This window comes from Ciona intestinalis, chromosome 4 (genome assembly GCF_000224145.3).
Source record: "Ciona intestinalis chromosome 4, KH, whole genome shotgun sequence".
Lineage (NCBI taxonomy): Eukaryota > Metazoa > Chordata > Ascidiacea > Phlebobranchia > Cionidae > Ciona > Ciona intestinalis.
The window spans coordinates 3,296,134-3,315,923 of NC_020169.2; the positions used below are offsets into that span (position 1 = coordinate 3,296,134).

A 19,790-nucleotide genomic window follows, 5' to 3' on the forward strand; every position below is an offset into this window, starting at 1 on the left:
GGGTTGGAGTAATTGCCGTTAAGTGACTTGCCCAAAGGACACATACGCCCACAATGGTAGCAGCGACGAGCCTTGAACCTATTACCTCTGGGTTACAGGCAGGCGCGCTAACCACTATGCCACGGGGCCGGACAAATAAATGTAACTTACCTTATTATCACGTAGCTGAAAAACAACAGTCATTAAACACGGTGTTCTGTTTCATACACCTCGTGCCAGCTTACGAAAGTTACCAAGTATGTTACTTTGGTGATAATTATGTTTTAGGATTGGTCTTGTATTAGATTTGTATTGAAAATGATTAAAATATTAAAACAAAGCATATTTAATACTTACTGACACACTTACCATCGTTTTGTGTGCTCATTTTCTTGGATAAGACGAAATAACTTCTCAAATGAAGGAAGTTTTAAATAATAAAACAGCTTTACAAATCCGATTCCTAATTAAAACAGGGATGAATTAAAAGTCAATCAATTCTAAATTATAAATATCCCAATGTATTAAACATAGCGTCAGCTACGTCACAGATTATTCTTAGCTCTCTAAACTGCCGTTGTTTAAAAAAAAACAAAAGCACATAGTGATATATAAATGACTGACTTCCCAATCTAAAAACCAACTTTATCAACAGGTTAAAGCGTACAACAGAAACAGTAGGTACTAGCTATACTAACTTTGGTACTAGGTACTGTAGGAAAACAGGAAGTTATTTGGGAAAGTCCCTACTTAAATAGCAATACTTTTATGACGTCACAGTCGGATTTGTTTTATAGTAGGGTGGGGGCAACGTGGGTGGGGAAAAACGGGAGACCTTTATTTAGCTTAGCACATAATATCCAAATAGCTCAGTGGTTTTTCAAACAATTAATAACAAGAGTTGTAAATGTAAGATTTTATAATTATCTTTAAAAGATCTTTGTTTTCTAACAGATAAGACGAGAAAATAAAAGGGTGTCCTATCTTCCCTCAACCTACTATATAATGTACGTCGGAATCATACTAAAACCCGTTAAGATAAAGTAAAATTGTGCATATTCCTCTGTCACATTGCATGCGTATATGTATGGCACTGGAAATCCGAAATCATAGGACACTAACAGCTATGTTTTTCGCCACATTTCTGTTGCAGAAGCGAATCACTCATTCTCTTACGTCAGGCAGAAAGTTTAGAAATACAAATATTCAACCCGGTGTGAGTAATGCAATAAAAGTCAAGTCAACAATAGTCTAATACCAGGGGTATGAATTTTATGTTTACCTAGCGGTCGGTATGGTAATATTTAAAGCATTTAAGTTGTCGCCAACAGTTTTAAACGCTCGAATGGTTCAGGTACATGGGTTCGCTCTGTCAAAAAGTTGCTCAGTTAAAGATAAGTTAAACCTAGACGCACACAATTGTACATCGAGTAGAATACCTTAGATATAGGACGTCAGAATCCAAATTATACTTTAGACGGATATGACTGTGGTTTAGTTTTATATATGTTATATTGGAAGTATAGGATTAGTAAAGGGTTGTGAAGATACAGTATTAGGGTGTGAGAAGATGGGACACCTTTAGCATATAATATCCAAATATCCTGATCGTGTTTTAAACAATTAACATTGGCATATGGGATTCGTTAATATACGGTTTTATAATTCTTTTAATGTTGATTGTTTAACACCAAATGGGACAAAAAATATAGTGAAAAGGTGTCCCGTCTCCCCCCAACCTACTATATATATACATCAACCAGCTTTCAGACAGGTTATACAATTTTCAAGCATATTTTGTTGTCGCAAAATATTTAGAGTGTGCAGTAGTGCTAAACGAATCAATTAAATAAAAGAATGAGCTCAAAAAATACCGATCCAGAAAGCGACGAAGCGACGCACAAGTTGGCTTATGGCATTGAAGACACGCCGCCTTGGTATTTGAGTTTGGTGTTAGGATTTCAAGTAAGCATTGTATGGAATACAAACTTTACTTTACAACAAAGCGATATTATTTTTGTCGACTATGTTTACCGAACAAATTTCGGACAATATTTGAATAACTACGTGTGAATAAATTTACTTTAACTTTATCACTATAGCGGATCAAGTAAACAGTGTATGAGGTACACGGTTTCCGGAATAATTAATCTTTACTATACGCTACAGATAGCACGTATGCAACAGTAATAAGCCTTATATTAACATTTGTTTAGAAATAATTATTTTCTTCTGTTCTTTAAATTTATAAGTCTGTTGTAATAAAACATGAAATCATCAACGTACACTCCCTCCACAAAGAAGAATTTTTCCTATAATGCTTGCTATATTTGCGTCCATACATAACGCGTCAGAGGCTATACACGCATACATACCCAAAGCCCAAGTAAAGTAGTATAGTAGGCTGGGGGAAGATGGGACACCTTTAGCACTGAATATCCAAATATCCTGATCGTTTTTTAAACAATTAACAACGGTCTATGGGAGTCGTAAGGGTACGTTTTTATAATTCTTTGACTGTTCTTCGGTTACTGCCAGATGGGATGAGAAAATAGAATGAAAAGGTGTCCCATCTTCCCCCACCCTACTATATAGAATCTATAGTGCCTAAATATTTTCATAGCAATAAAACTCCGATGCATTCATTTATTTTTATTCAGCACTACTTGACAATGTTCGGTTCAACTCTCGCTGTGCCTCTCATACTCTCAGGCTCCCTCTGCATTTCAAACAACGATCTCGCAAAATCGCAGTTGATCAGCACAGGATTTTTTGTCGGTGGTATTGTCACAATTATACAGACATTACTCGGCACAAGGTAAAGCATATGCACACACAAATATATTTCTAGAATACTAAGACACCTTCACTTTAAAAATCCCTTTATATCAAAACAGGTTACCGATAGTCCAGGGCGCAGCATTCTCATTTTTAACTCCTGCAATCGCAATCATGTCTTCATCTAAATACTCACCTTGTCCTAATTTGTCAACGAACACCAGTGTCAACAACAGTATAGAATTCGACTGGAAACCACGTATGCTTGAGGTACAAATCATATACCATGTTCAAAACAAGCAACCTATCATCTATTTTAACATCTTCAGGTTCAAGGTGCCATCTTGGTTGCTTCTTGCCTTCAGGTTCTTATCGGCCTGACTGGTGTTATAGGGTTCCTTATGTCGTACATAGGCCCGTTAACTGTGGCGCCTACCATCACTTTAGTTGGCCTGTCGTTGTTCGGCACGGCTGCAGATAATTTTGCGGGAACGCATTGGGGAATATCATTCATGTAAGCAAATTGTACCTTTTGAGACGCTAGTTTTAATTTTGTGCAATGTTTAGGACGATGGCTCTTATCATTATATTCTCTCAACATCTACGGAATGTTGGTGTTCCCTTACCAGTGTATACAAGAGGGAAAGGCTGGACCTTTCCACGCGTATACATTTTCAGTCTGTTCCCGGTAAAGCATAAGCAAAATTAAGTTCTATAAACCTATTTTAATATACAGTGGGGCGGGGGAAGATGTACACTTTTTAACTATTTTGTCGTCCTATTTAGTATTTAACAAAAAATTCAAACAAAACTATGACTCCCATAGACTGTTGTTAATTGTTTAAAACACGATCAGGACATTTGAATATAATGTGTTAAAGGTGTTCCATCTTCTTCCACCCTACTATACTTTATACAATCCAAGGTCATTATTGGAATTATGTTTTCGTGGGCAATCTGTGGTATCATAACTGTAGCCGGCGGATTTCCATCTTCAAGTGAAGTTTATGGCTACGCTGCTCGCACTGATATTCGACTGGGTGTACTGGATGACGCACCATGGTTTAGAGTTCCATATCCTGGTAAGGTAACTTATGATGCGACCAACTTTATGCATTTCTTTTAAAGTTAATGTATATATATGTGATGGGACCAATTGATGTATAGTAGGGTGGGGGAAGATGGCACATTTTTTTATTCTATTGTCTTGTCCCCTTTGTTTGTAAACAAATAACATTCAAAGAATTACATATCCTCACCGTATCCCCACGACTCCCATAGACCACTGTTAATTTTTTAAAACACGATCACGATATTTGGATATTATGTGCCAATGGTGTCCCATCTCCCCCTACATTACTAAGTTAGCATATAGTACTGTACGGTAAGATGAAACAACGTAAGCACCTAAATCTCATATTTCCTGATCGTGTTTTGAACAATTACCAACACTTTTTTAAGTAGTGCGAATGCTCTTGTTTCATTGAATATTCTTCGTTTACGACCAAAAAGACAACAAAATAAACACATCCCATCTTACCCTACCCTCATACTAGCCTATACAGTGTTGCCAACCTATGCATTTCTTCTTGGATTAGGACAGTGGGGTGTTCCAGTCGTCACGTTGTCAGGTGTGCTGGGAATGATCAGCGGTGTACTCGCTTCCATAATTGAATCGGTTGGAGACTACTACGCATGCGCACGACTGTGTCGAATACCGTCACCGCCTCACCATGCGGTAAACAGGTTCGTGTGTATATATTTTACTAATATATGTTAGTGTAAGTTGGTTCATGTTTTCGGTCTCTCGTCTCGTCCCATTTGGTGGTAAACAAGTAAATTTACAAAATCATAAAACCGCAGCCTCGCGATAATAAAATAGCGTTGGTAATTGTTTAAGCAAAACATGATCAAGTAATATAAGATATAGTAGGGTGGGGGAAGATCGGGCACCTTTTTTTTCAATTTGGTAGTAAACATTTTTTTAAATTATAAAACCGTATATCCTATAACGAGTGCCATAGACGTTGATGGATGTTTAAAATCGATCAGGATATTTGGATATTATGTGCTAAAGGTATCCTGTCTTATCCCACAGTACTATATGTTGTGTTAACGTTATCCTTCTTACACCACAGTACTATATGACCAATGAACAGAACTTCATGGCTTAACGGTCATTGAACTATTTTATATAGGGGCATATTCATGGAAGGCATTGGTTGTATACTTGCTGGTGCGTGGGGCACGGGTAGTGGGACAACTTCTTACAGTGAAAACATTGGAGCAATTGGAATCACTAAAGTAAGACTAATAGAAGTATAGCATAATACAGCACTTCATATTTATTGCCATTAAAAGGTTGGCAGTCGAAGAGTTGTTCAAGCTGGTGCCATCATTATGATCATACTGGCAGTTATTGGAAAGTTCGGGGCGTTGTTTACAACCATACCCGATCCTATTGTCGGTAAGTCATATGAACATATATTAGGGTGGGGGAAGATGAGACACCTTTAGCACATATAATATCCAAATATTCGGATTGTGTTTTAAGCATTTAACAATGGTCCATAACATGCCTTTTCTTTAAAGGTGGAATGTTCTGTGTAATGTTTGGAATGATAGCTGCAGTCGGGATGTCCAGTTTGCAGTTTGTTGATTTGGATTCGTCCAGAAATCTTCTCATCATGGGATTCTCTACATTCATGGGGATTGCGCTTCCAGAGTGGGTGAAGAAGAACAACCAGTTGATACGAACAGGTTTGTACAGCTACTTGGTAGTATGGCATAAATCCAAAAACATGCCTAGTAAAACATAGCCGATGGTTTCAATCTATCGCCCATCGACTTTAGTATGAAATGTTTTTTTCTCAACATGAAAGGACACTCCCAAATATTTTAAACCACTGTTGCAGGTGTACCTGAGCTTGATCAGATCTTTATCGTTCTCTTGCAAACTGGTATGTTCGTTGCAGGAGTTCTTGGTTTCGTCTTGGACAACACAATACCTGGTAATGGTTTTTAAAACGTAGTTTTAGAAGTGTTACGCTTTCTCGAGACTTGCCTTTAGTTTGTTTTAGCGGTAGAAGTGAATGCTAGTATAAAGAGAGCAGCGCTGTGGTTCTTTGAAGCACTTATAGTAAAATCAAGGCAGCAAATCATAATTAAGTTTGTTAAAATTAGGCACAGAAAAGGAACGTGGTCTACTCGCGTGGAGAAAACTACAAGAAGTGACAACTTCCCCTACGACGGAGAATAATCAAGAAGCAAATACTAATACACACGAATCTATAAGTTCCAACCAACAAACCCAGAAGGCAAAAACTCCACCACAACCGAGTTCTGTTTACAATTTACCATTTGGTTGGATTGACAACACAAGATGTGCAAGTTCTTGCAACAACCCGTCGCTTACAAAGGTTGCTTCTTATGTTCCAATTTGCCCCTCTTTTCGAAAGCGGTATTCACAAAATGACAATAATTGTGAAACAATTGAAAACCAAAATACAGTGTGTAACACGGTATTATAAGAATATGCGATACAAATGTTTGGTTATAGTTGGTTGGAGGAAGATGGGACATCTTTTCATTCTAATTTCTCGTCACATTTGGTAGTAAACAAAGAACATTAAAAGAATTATAAAACCGTAGCTTTACGACTCCTATATAGACCGTTGTTAATGGTTTACTTTAAAACACTATGATGTTTTAGCGTTAACAAAAGTTTTTGAAACTAACAACTAATGTAAGCATAACCATAGTTGCTTTGTACTAATGCTGGTTTTGTATGTTCTGTATACCCGATTAAAATTATATAGGCCGTTCTAAAAAAAGATCAGTGCTATAGCGTGAAAATAAATGTTAAATTCTTGCACGAACAAATACGTTTTTGATGTGCCAATATTTAATTTTAAACCATCGAAAAATATAGTCGACACAGTCATATAAATACGATATTTTCGCAAATACATTTAAGCGAATAAATGGTTTTATCCTGATTAATACACAACAATTTAAAATTATAAAGATGATTTTGTGTAAATGAGCCTCGAGCCTAATGCAAACGTTTTCATATCTTGACCAGGATCCTGGAAAGTTGCCAATTTACTCAATGCCCTACCGATGGCAGGTGCAGGTCCGAATCCCGTCCCTAGTATGTAATGATTAATGTGTGTTTTTGATGCACATTTAAAGGTTTTTTTTTACGATGCTAGGTGTTCAAAACTTACCAGAAAAACCAGCGCCGATTACAATATTCGGAAAACCCGGTAACTTGTCTATGATAAAATCCGAAGTTGGCGTCACCTGAAACGTTATTTCAATAATATTTAACCAGAAAAGAAGCGGATCTTCTAACCGTCTGTAACGCATTTTCGCTCAGTACTGGAACGGACTCCAGCTGTGGAAAATGCTTGGAAATTATTTGTTTGAGAGTTTCCAATTGCTCCACCTCCGCTTTCTCGCTTTCCATGTCTAGTAAATCCGGTGCGTCTGGGTCTACAGGTGCTCGATAATGGTAGCATATCTAAATCACAATTTTCTCAGTTTCGTTCATTTGGAGGATGATATATACATTTTACCTTTATAAGTCCCGGGTACTCGTAGGAAGGTGTTGAATAGACGTGAAAGACTCCAAAATAAAGTACTATTGTTGGAAAGTTATTATGAATGGAATACTTCCCAAGTTCTTTTTCTCTCCAATAGTATGTGGTGACGCGAACAGACTATAAATGTATTGATGAATTGATGTTTAATATTCTCATACTCAATAATACTTGCAAATCGAGTTCTATGTCCAATGGTCGCAACACTTTGTTTATCCAAGGTCCACAAGCAAGAACAACACTCTTGGCGTAATATACTTTATGAGAATCCGTTCGCATGCTTACACTGTTCGCTGATAAATGTTTAACTTCAATTACTTTCTCATTTTCTTGAAGCGTTCCACCATGTTTCACGAACCCACTCTTTAAATTTAAAGAAAAACATAATGTTTTTAATCAAATCGTTGTTGGATTGTAATAACCTACCTGTAAAGCATGGAGGCATTTTGTGGCTTTTAAGATGAAACCGTTTGGTACGTAATACGCTCCAAACTGAGAGTCAAAATCAAGTCCGGGAAATGAGTTCCCGATATCCTGACCACGCATCTCGGTGTAATCCACGTTCGACTTTCTCATATGTACTTTGATCGGTTCAAGAGCATAGTTTGATTCCTCTGATACAGAAATGCCTAAATGCCCAGTTTTTCTAGATATAGTAGGTTGGGATAAGACGGGACACGCTTTCATTTTCTTTCTCGTCCCATTCGAAAGTAAACAAAAATATTTAGAGAATTATATAAATCGTAACTTCACGAATCTATAAGTTGTGTCAATTGTTTAAAACGCGATTAGAACATATGGGTTTGGTGCTAACGGTGTCCCATGGTACCCTACACTTACAGTATATAGTACTGTTGGGTAAGATGGGACACCTTTAACACGTAATATCTAAATAACCTGATCGTGTTTTAAACAGTTATCAACGGTCTATGAAAGCCGTAAAGATACGGTTTTATAATTCTTTACATGTTCTTTGTTTACTACCAATTGGGACAAGAAAATAGAATGAAACATTGCCCCATCTTCCCCCATCCTAGTATACTAAACGAACCGCTATAAAGGTAGGCTATATTTACACTATACTAAAATAACTGAATCATCAAAATACATTACATAACACTGTTTTGGCATTGCAATCTTTACGGTGTACTCACATTAACAAAGGCGTGCCATAATCTTTTTCAAGACTTTTCCAAAATGCAATTGATTCAGGCACAAGATCTGACCTATATGGATTACGATCAGAACGTTGGGTCATCCTTGTTTGACCGCATGAGCTTCCCCTTGTGTGTGGCAGAGGAAACTGCAGCAGACAAAATAGAGTTATAGATAGATTGAACGAATGTAACTTATTCATCTTCGCGTGGCGGGGCAACGACAGTCGTTATAACACGCGGGTGCTTTGTTTCACACACCTTGTGTCCGCTTACGAGTGACTGTACGTATGTAACTTTGTGGCCGTCAATTGTCGTGCCCAAGGACACACGAGGCCACAATTGTAGAAGCTTTGAAACGTTAGGTTATGTTAGCAGGGGCGCTTATACAACTTTGACACGGCGTCGGTAAAGACTCGAGGCTTACATGCCTGCGGTAATTTGCACGTACGCTTATGTGTACCTGTTCAATCATTAACGTTTTAACGTCCAACTTAGCAAGCTGGTAGGCTGTACAAGATCCTATTACACCAGCACCAATGACTATAACATCGAAAGAATTCATGAGTGCTGATTTCCCCTAAATAGGTATAGCAATAAAGTAATCACTCCGACGCATTTTGTTGTAAAAGCATAAAATTGTACAGCAGTACCTATGACTTTCCATTGTCTATATGTAACTTATAGCAATCACTCTGACGGTTTTCGTGGTACAAGCATAAAGTTATACATCAGTACTAATGACATGACTTTCCTTTGTCTATACTCTATATTATATGTGCATTATAGCAATTACACTCTGACGCTTTTTGCTGTACAAGCACTAAGTGGTACAGCAGAACCAATGGCTGTCCTTTATCTAAATGTAACTTATGTGTATGGCTCTCTTATACAAAAATACTCGTCTATCGTTTATCATTGCTTCTGTGAAGTAACCAGCTACGCAATCACATACACAACTACCGTTCGCTTAGTAAAGACAAAGCATATATAAAGAGAACCAAAACAAATTGGATCTCAAGTCGTGTGTGACGAACAGTAATAACACAAATCCATAGAAATCATAGGTGAAACGCAATGTGCAGTAAAGACATTTGCCAATGTTTAATTACAGTTTTGCCTTATTATAAACAAATCTTGAGCCTAATTTAAAAACTTCCATATCTTGACCAGGATCCTGAAAAGTTGCCAATCTGCTCAGTGCCCTACCGATGGCAGGTGCAGGTCCGAATCCCGCGCCTATGGCGAAAGTAAATATGTTAATGTCACTATGTAACGACACAGCGAAAAAGATCTGTGCCTTGAACATTTTCCATACTATAATGATTACTATTGGTGTTTAGACTCTAGACTCACCAGAAAAGCCAGCGCCGATCACAATATTCGGAAATCCTGGTAACCTGTCTATGATAAAATCCGAATTTGGCGTAATCTGTAAAAATAATTAATGTTTAAAACATAAATTTTAACCAGAAATCGAGCAGTATGTCTGACCGTTTGTAACGCATTCTCGGTCAGTACTGGAACCGACTCTAGTTGTGGAAAGTGCTTTGCAATTAATTGTTTAAGAATTCCCAATCGCTCCACCTCCGCTTTCTCGCTTTCCTTATCCAGTAAATCTGGTGCATCTGGGTCTACAGGTGCTCGGTAGTGGTAGCATATCTAAAGCAGTCATTTGTTAATACAACTTTGACTCTTAGGCTCTAAGTTTTCGATTTATATAGTACGACGAAGTTTATATGATATACGGTACATTATATCCCATTTTTCTCGTGTTTTTAACAATATAAAGCATTCTAGAATGGTCATATAGATACGTTTTTTAATAATTCTGTAAATGTTCTTTGTTTACCACCCAGTGGGACGAGTAGAGAAATGAAAATATGCACCATCTTACCCCGACCTACTATACCTTTATTAGACCTGGGTACTCGTAGGAAGGTGTTGAATAGACGTGATAAACTCCGAAGTAAACCATAAATGGAGGAAAGTTGTTATGAATAGAATATTTTCCGACCGTTTTTTCTCTCCAATAATATGTGATGACACGGACAGGCTGTAATAATACATTTAAAATAGTTTTCTTTTTTTAACTTAGCGATTTTTTTACCTGTAGCTCTAGTTGGATTCCGAATGGTCGTAATACTGTATTGATCCAAGGTCCACAAGCAAGAACAACACTCTTGGCGTAATATACTTTATGAGAATCTGTTCGTATGCTCACACTGTTCGCTGATAAATGTTTAACTTCAATTACTTTCTCATTTTCTTGAAGCGTTCCACCGTGTTTTACGAACTCGCTCTTTAAATTAAAACGATATGTTTTATTATGACCGAAAACAAACTTCATCAAATCAGGTATTCAGCTAACTCACTTGTAATGCATGGAGGCATTTTGTGGCCTTGATGGTAAAACCGTTTGGTTCAAAAAAGGCTCCGAAACTAGAGTCAAATTCTAGACCCGGAAACGCGATACCAATATCTCTACCGTGAAACTCCGTGTAATCTACGTTCGAATTTCGCAGGTTTGTCTTCATCGGTTCAAGAACATGGTTTGTCTTCTCTGAATTAGCAATGGACAGGTGACCCGTCTGCCTACAGGGAAATTTAAGATTACCAGATCTGTGTCCTGCTAGGAATATAGTAATTGCACAGTTCAACCATATATTGTAGGATGGGGGAAGATGGGACACCCTCTCATTATATTTTTTTAATTAAGAAACCGAATCCTCACAACTTCCATAGAGCGTTAATTGTTTAAACCCCATGATCAGGATACTTGGATATTATATGTGATAAATAGGTGTAGGTCCCATCCTTCCCCACCCCACTATATTTACAATTCAATTTGGCAGGGTGAGTGTCCGAACTTACATGAGTAGTTGTGTGCCATAATCCTTTTCCAGACTTTTCCAAAATGCAATTGATTCAGGTACCAAATCTGACATGTATGGTTTACGGTGTGATCTTTTGGTCAGTCGGGTTTGCCCATAAGAACTTCCCCTCGAATGCGGCAGTGGAAACTGTTAAAGGCAAATAAAGGTAATGGAATGTGATATTGTTGCTATGCCTGCAGATATTTGCACTTGTGCTTGTTCGTACCTGCTCAATCATTAACGTATTAACGCCCGACTTAGCAAGCTGGTAGGCTGTACAGGATCCTATTACACCAGCACCAACGACTATTACATCGAAAGAACTCATTACCGTTGCTTAACCAGTATCTAAATACAAACATATGTTTTAACTCTCGGTCTTCAAATAGACTGGAAGCAGAATGCTATGCATGGTTAAGCAACATATGTTACATTAACCCTTGTACATGTATTAACTAAATATTCGACACAGTATACTACATAAGTGAAACTGACGTTCTATACTCCAATATACTCAACAATTGCATAATATAAATACTGTTTTCCTTCTTTAACTAGCTGATGCTGAAGACTACTAATAATCTACGTGATCCAATTAGTCAGTATCTAAGTTTTATCTTCGTGACACCAGTGGAAGAGATTAAAATTGTACAGTTGCCACTCTGTCTATATCTGGACGGTACTGCAGAATCACCTACATTGCATGATTGTTCAAGCATGACGAGTAAACAAACCACTAGTGTACTTTCTGTATGTTTTTATTTCTATGGGTAAACTGTACAATTACATTTCCTCTAGCTGACAAGCCATGCGAAGCTGTAAACACAAAACATACTACTTTGAAGTAACAAATCTTGAATTTTGAAGGCATCAGGCGATAAACAAAACAGTCAAAACATAACTTACTGATCAACTGAGGAGATTATAAATAATAATAACAAACCAGCTGTTAAAGGAAAGCAGGAAATACGTTTGTTTGATGTGTAGGCTATACGTAATGTAAAGTCGAAAATGTTGCTTTAATACTCCAAACAAAATTTAAATTTTGGTAATATAATGCCCCAATACATCGAATACTAATACAGTATCCGTCTAATTTAAATTCGTCGGTTGATGATCTAATAAAAAGTAATGATTGAGTAAGCGGCAGAAAAATATGAGATATAGTAAAGAGTGGTGAAAGATGGTACACCTTTTGATTCTACATTCTGGTCTCATTTGGAAGTAAACAAAAAAAATTCAGAGAATTATAAAACCGTAAATTTACAACTCCCATAGACCGTTGTTAATTGTTCAAAACACGACATTTGGATATCATGTGCTAAATGTGTACCGTCTCCCCCCCCTCCCCAACTACATACACTTTTCCAAACATAACAACTTTAAGCAATAGTGTCATCTCTCGATAATGAGCATTTTGTGAACGAAACGTCAAAAGTTGGGCATAGAAAAACGTAACGAAATCCTTTCACGCGATCTACTCCTTTCTGTAAAGGACCTGTGATGCATAGTACAGTAATTTAGAAATTATAGGCTTGATGTCTAAATAGCAAACATGTTACCCGGGAAATCGTATACTTGTTTTATTTCAACATTGGCATCTGCACCCTCATGTTCGTGGCTTAACCATTTTAAAATACCTCGTTCCTCGTCCGTCCCTATATTGCATATACATAAGTTAAAAGTAATCAGCATTATGTAAATAACGTTGCTGAGTTTACCTGGTATGGTATTATCAAGTATAAAGCCAAGTAGACCAGAGATAAACATACCAGTCTGCAGCAACACCAACACGATTTGATCGCCTTCGACCGACCCTGCAATTGAAATGTATATAGTATTGGTTAGGGTAGAATGGTCCATGTTTTAACTCATTTTTATTGCACCATTTGGTAATAAACAAAGAGTTATACTAAATCATATATATAGTAGAGTGGGAAGATGGGTCACCTTTTCATTCTATTATCTCGTCCCGTTAGGTATAGGAAACAAAGAACATTCAAAGAATTACAAAACCGCATCCTCACGACTCACATAGACAGTTCTTAGTTGTTTAAAATACTATCCGGATATGCTAAAGGTGTCCCATCTTCCCCCACCCTACTATATCCTTGTTCTAACGACGTTGAAACAGCGTTGTTAATTATTAAAACACGATTAGTAAAAATATTGAGTGATATGCTAACGTTTGGTCTCTAACCTTATAAAACCATCAACTTAACTGCGGTTTGGTATTTAATCCGATTCATATTACCTGTTTGTATGAGGTTTCTGTTCTTTCTAACCCACTCTGGAAGCGCAATCCCCATGAATGTAGAGAATCCCATGATGAGAAGATTTCTGGACGAATCCAAATCAACAAACTGCAAACTGGACATCCCGACTGCAGCTATCATCCCAAACATTACACAGAACATTCCACCTTTGAAGATGTATTTGTAACAAAATCGAACAACGATCGATGTTCACGTTTAAAGATATCAGCTAATTGTTTATGTTTACTGTTTGTGAAACTGTGGTATAGTTGTAGGCCTATATATCGTCACGAAAACATGATCAGGTTAACTTTGCAATAAAAAAATTTCTAAATTTTTGCGTCGTTGCAAAAAAAGGCCCAATAATATATATAAAAAAAACGGAAATTCAAGAAATTGGAACAGACTTACCTACGACTGGATCTGGTATAGTTGTAAACAGAGCTCCGAACTTTCCGATAACAGCAAGCACAATCATGATGAGAGCACCTGCTTGAACCACACGCCTACTGCCAACCTATAGCGTGACAGGTATTAGATGGTTGTACTCGGTTTATTATGCTGGTTTAAGCAAAATAACTTACTTTTGTTATTCCAATAGCGCCTATGTTTTCACTGTACGAGGTTGTACCGTTTCCAGTTCCAAGAGATCCAGCTATAACGCACCCAATGCCCTCGGTGAAAACGCCTCTGTTAATTAAAATATATATAGTAGGGTGGGGGAAGACGGGACACCTTTAGCATACATTATCCAAATATCCTGATCGTGTTTTAAACAGTTAACAGCGGTCTATGGGAGCCGTGAGGATACGGTTTTTATAATTCTTTGAATGTTCCTTGTTTACTACCAAATCCGACGAGAAAATGGAATAAAAAGGTGTCCCATCTTCCCCCACCCTACTATACTACTGAGGTGGGGTTAGAAACCTTTGATGGATATTAGCCTAAATTATCTCATATTGTGTAACCGTGTTGTTATGTCAATTAGCAACGGTCTATATAGAGTTGTAGGGATACAGTTAAATACTTTTGTTAACATTCTATGTTTAAAATTAAATGTGATGTTCAAAGACAATGGAAACATGGAAGTTCTTACCACAATTCACTATATTTGACTTTCATACAAAACTGGATCAGTATAATCGTTTCAACAGTCGTATAAAACTTTTTTTGATGAAAAGTTTCATTACCTGTTAATGGCATGTGTTGGGGGTGGGGGAACTTGAGCTAATCTTGCGCATGCGTAGTAGTCTCCAACTGATTCAATTATGGAAGCGAGTACACCGCTGATCATTCCCAGCACACCTGACAACGTGACGACTGGAAGACCCCATTGTCCTGTGAACAAACAGGAAATTTTATAAAACGACATCTGACGTAAGAGAACTAGGAAATTTTGAAACGTTCTCGATGAGTCAAATCATGGCGTGACTCGAATGACGTACAAAAGCCTCCGTTATATTTTAAAAAGCTTGACACCACCCGTAATATAAAGCTTCTCATTGCATTTACCAGGATACGGAACTCGAAACCATGACGCTTGCGCCAATACTCCTATTCTGACGTCGGTCCGTGCGAAATACCCGTATTGGTCCTGTGATGATGGTAACGCACCAGCAACTGTAAGAATCCCGCAAAACATCCAAGCCAAAAGCACAGCAAGAATGACCTGGTGTATATAATTGTGCACTTTAATATGAAATCACTTTTGTGGGAAAAAGTACTTACGGGAAACAAACGAAAAACGTTCACCGACATAAAGCGTTTGCCGTCCTGCCCTGGCTTAAAACGGGGCACCGGGACGGCCACGTTTCGTAGATGTTGCGAAAATAGAATGATTAAAAACATCGTCCTAATAAGAAAGTGATTGATATTAAAGAGTCGCCATGGCTCACTTAATACTGCTTGTATAGGTAGGTTGCCACATTATCAAAAGGCATGGCTATACAACTACATTGTCATACAAACCACACGTGTAGTTAAAATCATATAAAGTATACATTGTTATATAGACCGCACGTGTAGTTTAAGCTTCTTAAATTACGGAGCAGATTACGCGACTTACAAAAAGAATTACCAACAAATTATACATTGTCCTATAAATTGTATCTGCAGTAGGCTATACTTCAAAAACTTACAAAAAATACCAAAATGCCGTATAAACTATATCTGCAGAAAAAAAAACTTATAAAAAATACCAGAAAGTCGTATAACCTATATATCTACTTACAGAATTGAAATACCCCAATGCTTGCCCGCAAAATCACCAGCCGGTCCGAACAAGCCAAGTCCAACCAAAGCTATAGTTGGGGCGATGGTTAGGGGTCCAATACGGGACATTACGATACCAATCAAGCCTGTGAGACCAAGCAGAACTTGTGTGCATGAAGCTACCATTATTGCACCTTGAACCTATTTACAATACGCATGCAATATGATAATGGTTCTAACATGTATGTAGAGTAGGGTGAGGGAAGATGGGACATCTTTGCATTCTATTTACTCGTCCCATTTGGTAGTAAATAAAGAACATCCAAAAAATTATAAAACCGTATTTTCATGACTTCCATATAGACCGTTGTTAATTGTTTAAAACACGATCAGGATATTACGTGCTAAAGGTTTCCCGTCTTCCCCCATATACAATTATATATAATACGAGACGATATGGACATCTTATGCTATATATACACTACATCATGATATGTTGCCAATACTGTAAATGAAGAATAAAAACCATAACTCAATAACGAGTTAATGTTATACCTGCACCATTCTAACTTTCCAGAATTCTGAGTTTACAGCTGTTGTGTTACCATTAGTAATATTGGTCGGCACTGGATCAGGAATGGAAGTCATTATTGCAATTGCCGGCGTCAGAAATGAGAACGCGGCTCCTTGCACAATAGGAAGTCTGTGGCATGAATGCGCTTTTTAATTAGCGTGTGAAGCGTTGCGCTATTTAACAAATCTTTACTGTGCACTGTATAGTGCAGCTCCATGTATGTTACTTAAACCTAAGTCTAAACCATTACACTGTAGGTTATGGTGCTCTATATGTGTTACTTAAACCTAAGTCTCAACCATGTATACTGAACTTACTTAAATACAAACACTAAGGATAATTATTACCTGTTTCCGATGATTGTTTGGAGTAAAGTACTAATCCCCGAAGCAAGGAATATTGTGCTTATGATTTGACCCTTAGCAACGTTGTTGTTTGCAACACCAAGGGGTCCTGCAAGTATGAGAGGAACGGCAACCGTAGAACCAAACATAGTCAGGTAATGCTGTTGGAATGTAATCGTTTTATTTATGGGGTAAGAGAGGATATCCTTAGCCCCTAAATCCAATATTTTGTGATCGTGTTTTCAACAAATAACAACATTCTTTTAGAGTCGCGGGGCTACGGTTATATAATTCTGTAAATATTCTTTGTTTGCTATACCAATTGGGACCAGAAAGGGGAATGAAGCGTAGCGTTTTCCCGCCCTACCATACATCGGATAGAATATGCATTTACAAGCATACTTAAAATATAGGTTAAAACTTCACCTGAAATCCCAGCAAAATACACGTGTACCATGGCGGTACGTCTGTAACGCCGTATAATAGTCTGTTAGTTGATTTCTTTCCAGGGGAGTCTTTGCATTTAGTTGACACAGATGTTTCATCCACAGGAACTGAATTTAATTCCATTTCTTCATGTATGGACATTGGAACTTCTAGTATTATAGTTACACGCTAATATAAATATTTTTTATTTCTAAAAAGGGGGAAGGGTAATGGACTGTATTTATAACTATACTGTTTTTTCTTCTAATGCTTCACTGTGTAACATGACTAAGACTAGGCTTCTCCTTTAACACAATAACACTGGTGATATAAGGTCTAAATATTACTGTATAACACTTAGAAAACGCATTCAGTTTATCTGGTACTTAACTAAGAGCACAGCCTATGGCAGTGTTGATTTAATACAGCGACAGAATAGTTCAAAAAACTGCCAGTGCTGTTTTGAATGTGCAATCCAAAAACAGCACTGGCAGTTTAAACATTCATTCTCCGCTGCTGAATACCTTTACCACGTAAATATTTACTGAGTGTCTAGTTTTATACAGTGTAGTATGCGGGAAATAGCTACTCGACGTAAGTGCATTCGGGAAACAATTCGTGCGGTGGATACTGTCAAAACTTTTCTCCTACCTGCTTTACAACAATTACGTCACGTAACAGTGACGTGATTAAAACTGTGCTGCGCGTGAAGTGAGAGAGAATGGGCATTGGCGATTGTGCGTGTCGATTGAGATTGAACCAAATTATCCGCCGGGCACTGTGGAGTAATTTAGGAGACCTGAGGAAAATAATTCCAAATATCCTGATCGTGTTTTAAACGATTAACAACGGTCTATATGGGAGTCGTGAGGATACGGTTTTATAATTCTTTTAGTGTTCTTGTTTGCTAGAAAATGGGACGAGAAAATAGAATAAAAGGGTGTCCCATCTTTCCCTACAATACTATATAAAACAACGGTTTTAATAAAAGGTTATAAACAGTCTAACACCTACAAGCCTGTGTAGGTGTTTTAAAGGCAATTAAAACATCTTCAATACTCTTCTTTCCTTACACATATCAAAATTTGCGAACTCTCTCTACAGTTATTTTGTTGGCCGTAATCTGTATAGCTCAAGCATGTCAGGTAATACCAGCTTTAGGTTTGTATGGGTCATGTATTTTCGCAGATGATTTTATATGATTTGCTATAGAAATGAAAGGGAGCTACCAGTTATATTAAAAAACTATCATTGGATTTTAATTTTTTAAAGAAGCTGGGTACCTGCCCGAGGAAAAGACAAGACAATGGTTTACAAATAGTGTGCAACTACAGAACGATCGGGAAATGAACCATTGTCACTATTGTAAGAAAGCTTAAGGTTTACTTTTGAATTCTCCCAATAAACACAAAAATAAATTGCATAGGACTCAGGATAATACATGCATGTTCTATTATGAATATTAGAAACGAGTCACTTCAACCCACCATAGGTTCTATAAAAAATAGAGCTTTTTTAATGCAGGGCAATGTCGCCACCTAACGGCGCTATAAAACAGTCTGAATTGAATGAATGAGAAAGCGTTATCCTAGCGTGGCAAGAAAATAATAACAGTCGTTATAACACAAATGTGTTTTTACCTCGAAAACAGTTTTCTCTTGTGAAGCATTAGTTATGAAAATACATCTTATTGAACCAAGTATATAACCAACATTTTTAAATATGATATATTGGCTTATATTTGGTTGTATACCCATCGTACGATATACCCGCCATCAAAACATTTATAAAGCTCACTTTGTGTTTCTTCAACCTCAGGTTACTGAACCGATCACGCCATTGTTTATAACCAAACAAACCAGTTGCTTGACAACTGAATGGCCAATCCACAAGTTTCATTTCTTCTGTTACCAAGAAGTCTTGTAGAGCTTATTTTCGTAGTATATGTGCCATGGGTTCTAATGTCTTGAAAATAAAATAGAATCGTTGTTTGGACTCAAACAAAATGTTTGAATTTAGTAATAAAAAACAATGTATTTTGTAACTTGTTAATATAATTACTATATATTAACAAGTACGCACTACTTTGTAAAAGTACATTTATATTTCTTTGCAACAGTCACTTTACACGGTGGTGTATATATGTATGTACTTTGTTTGTATAGATAATATTACCAATACTTTGGGTACAAATAAATTTCATGTCCGTGAAAATACTCCCCTAAAACTGTAGAGCATTTCGTATAGTTTGGCATGATATACGCCTAAATTCCGTAACGCCGTTGACTGACTTGCAATTTTAATTGCTGTTTCTCGTTCCATCAGCGCTGTCCGTTTATCTTTCTTTTGTCCTTCATTTACGGCTCTCTCAGTGCTAGCAGCAAACACGTAAGCAAGTGGGCAAGTTATCAAGCTAATCGATGCCTCTTTGAATTATTCACGACGTACCTGTGTTCGCAGTTCAGCGCAACTTTGGTTTGCCAGGATTACAGGCTTCATCTGCTTCCTAATGGAAAGTCAGCGCATTGGTAATTCGTCCTGTTTTTCCGTCGATTTCAGCTTTTAATTGCTCGTTTTGCGACCCTGTCT

The 19,790-nt window shown here is 37.3% G+C and overlaps 4 protein-coding genes across 10 annotated transcripts in view; 1 reads left to right on the forward strand and 3 right to left on the reverse strand.

Moving 5' to 3' along the window:
- LOC100179113 overlaps nucleotides 1–478 on the reverse strand; it is a 3,342-nt gene extending 2,864 nt beyond the window's left edge. The window contains exon 1 of the mRNA XM_002126334.5: nucleotides 349–478. Within this exon, the coding sequence (XP_002126370.1) occupies nucleotides 349–367 (19 nt within the window). The 5' untranslated portion in view covers nucleotides 368–478. The remainder of the gene's footprint in view (nucleotides 1–348) is intronic.
- A 1,238-nt stretch (nucleotides 479–1,716) lies between these two features.
- LOC100176790 (solute carrier family 23 member 1) lies at nucleotides 1,717–6,632 on the forward strand. Its single transcript, XM_002126389.2, has 12 exons — nucleotides 1,717–1,944; nucleotides 2,640–2,797; nucleotides 2,877–3,027; nucleotides 3,087–3,271; nucleotides 3,325–3,445; nucleotides 3,683–3,839; nucleotides 4,356–4,503; nucleotides 4,956–5,061; nucleotides 5,119–5,224; nucleotides 5,350–5,517; nucleotides 5,673–5,768; nucleotides 5,941–6,632. The coding sequence occupies exons 1-12, from the start codon at nucleotides 1,837–1,839 to the stop codon at nucleotides 6,285–6,287; spliced, it is 1,851 nt and encodes a 616-aa protein (XP_002126425.1). The 5' UTR covers nucleotides 1,717–1,836; the 3' UTR covers nucleotides 6,288–6,632.
- Nucleotides 6,627–11,824, reverse strand: LOC100183815 (peroxisomal sarcosine oxidase-like). Of its 7 annotated transcripts, XM_026834061.1 has the most exons (9): nucleotides 9,169–9,626; nucleotides 8,979–9,095; nucleotides 8,516–8,664; nucleotides 7,788–8,007; nucleotides 7,533–7,724; nucleotides 7,338–7,481; nucleotides 7,115–7,282; nucleotides 6,987–7,062; nucleotides 6,627–6,907 (listed from the first exon to the last, which is right to left on the reverse strand). In XM_026834061.1, exons 2-9 carry the CDS (start codon nucleotides 9,078–9,080, stop codon nucleotides 6,777–6,779), a joined length of 1,182 nt encoding a protein of 393 aa, XP_026689862.1. In that variant the 5' UTR covers nucleotides 9,081–9,095; nucleotides 9,169–9,626; the 3' UTR covers nucleotides 6,627–6,776. The 7 variants fall into 7 exon arrangements, with proteins under 7 accessions (XP_026689862.1, XP_026689863.1, XP_018667308.1 ...); XM_026834062.1 differs by lacking the exons at nucleotides 8,979–9,095; nucleotides 9,169–9,626 and adding an exon at nucleotides 11,618–11,812; XM_018811763.2 differs by lacking the exons at nucleotides 7,115–7,282; nucleotides 7,338–7,481; nucleotides 7,533–7,724; ... (2 more) ...; nucleotides 8,979–9,095; nucleotides 9,169–9,626 and adding exons at nucleotides 10,010–10,177; nucleotides 10,428–10,571; nucleotides 10,626–10,817; ... (1 more) ...; nucleotides 11,390–11,538; nucleotides 11,618–11,805.
- A 310-nt stretch (nucleotides 11,825–12,134) lies between these two features.
- On the reverse strand, nucleotides 12,135–17,771 carry LOC100187009 (solute carrier family 23 member 1). Its single transcript, XM_002126627.4, has 13 exons — nucleotides 17,202–17,771; nucleotides 16,779–16,936; nucleotides 16,413–16,560; nucleotides 15,877–16,058; nucleotides 15,375–15,498; nucleotides 15,159–15,315; nucleotides 14,837–14,984; nucleotides 14,231–14,336; nucleotides 14,058–14,163; nucleotides 13,646–13,813; nucleotides 13,113–13,208; nucleotides 12,954–13,049; nucleotides 12,135–12,889 (listed from the first exon to the last, which is right to left on the reverse strand). Exons 1-13 carry the CDS (start codon nucleotides 17,361–17,363, stop codon nucleotides 12,774–12,776), a joined length of 1,767 nt encoding a protein of 588 aa, XP_002126663.1. The 5' UTR covers nucleotides 17,364–17,771; the 3' UTR covers nucleotides 12,135–12,773.
- Nucleotides 17,772–19,790: the final 2,019 nt, after the last annotated feature.

Coding starts and splice junctions, on each gene's coding strand:
- LOC100176790 (XM_002126389.2), top strand. CDS start 1,837: ATGAGCTCAAAAAATACCGATCCAGAAAGCGACGAAGCGACGCACAAG. Junction 5,062..5,118: donor GAGCAATTGGAATCACTAAA/GTAAGACTAATA, acceptor TGCCATTAAAAG/GTTGGCAGTCGAAGAGTTGT. Junction 5,225..5,349: donor CATACCCGATCCTATTGTCG/GTAAGTCATATG, acceptor TTTTCTTTAAAG/GTGGAATGTTCTGTGTAATG.
- LOC100183815 (XM_026834062.1), bottom strand. CDS start 11,719: ATGAGTTCTTTCGATGTAATAGTCGTTGGTGCTGGTGTAATAGGATCC. Junction 8,665..11,617: donor ATACGTTAATGATTGAGCAG/GTACGAACAAGC, acceptor TGTCTGCTGCAG/TTTCCTCTGCCACACACAAG. Junction 7,482..7,532: donor ACATAGAACTCGATTTGCAA/GTATTATTGAGT, acceptor ATACATTTATAG/TCTGTTCGCGTCACCACATA.
- LOC100187009 (XM_002126627.4), bottom strand. CDS start 17,363: ATGTCCATACATGAAGAAATGGAATTAAATTCAGTTCCTGTGGATGAA. Junction 14,337..14,836: donor CCAACACATGCCATTAACAG/GTAATGAAACTT, acceptor TTTAATTAACAG/AGGCGTTTTCACCGAGGGCA. Junction 14,164..14,230: donor GCGCTATTGGAATAACAAAA/GTAAGTTATTTT, acceptor GTCACGCTATAG/GTTGGCAGTAGGCGTGTGGT.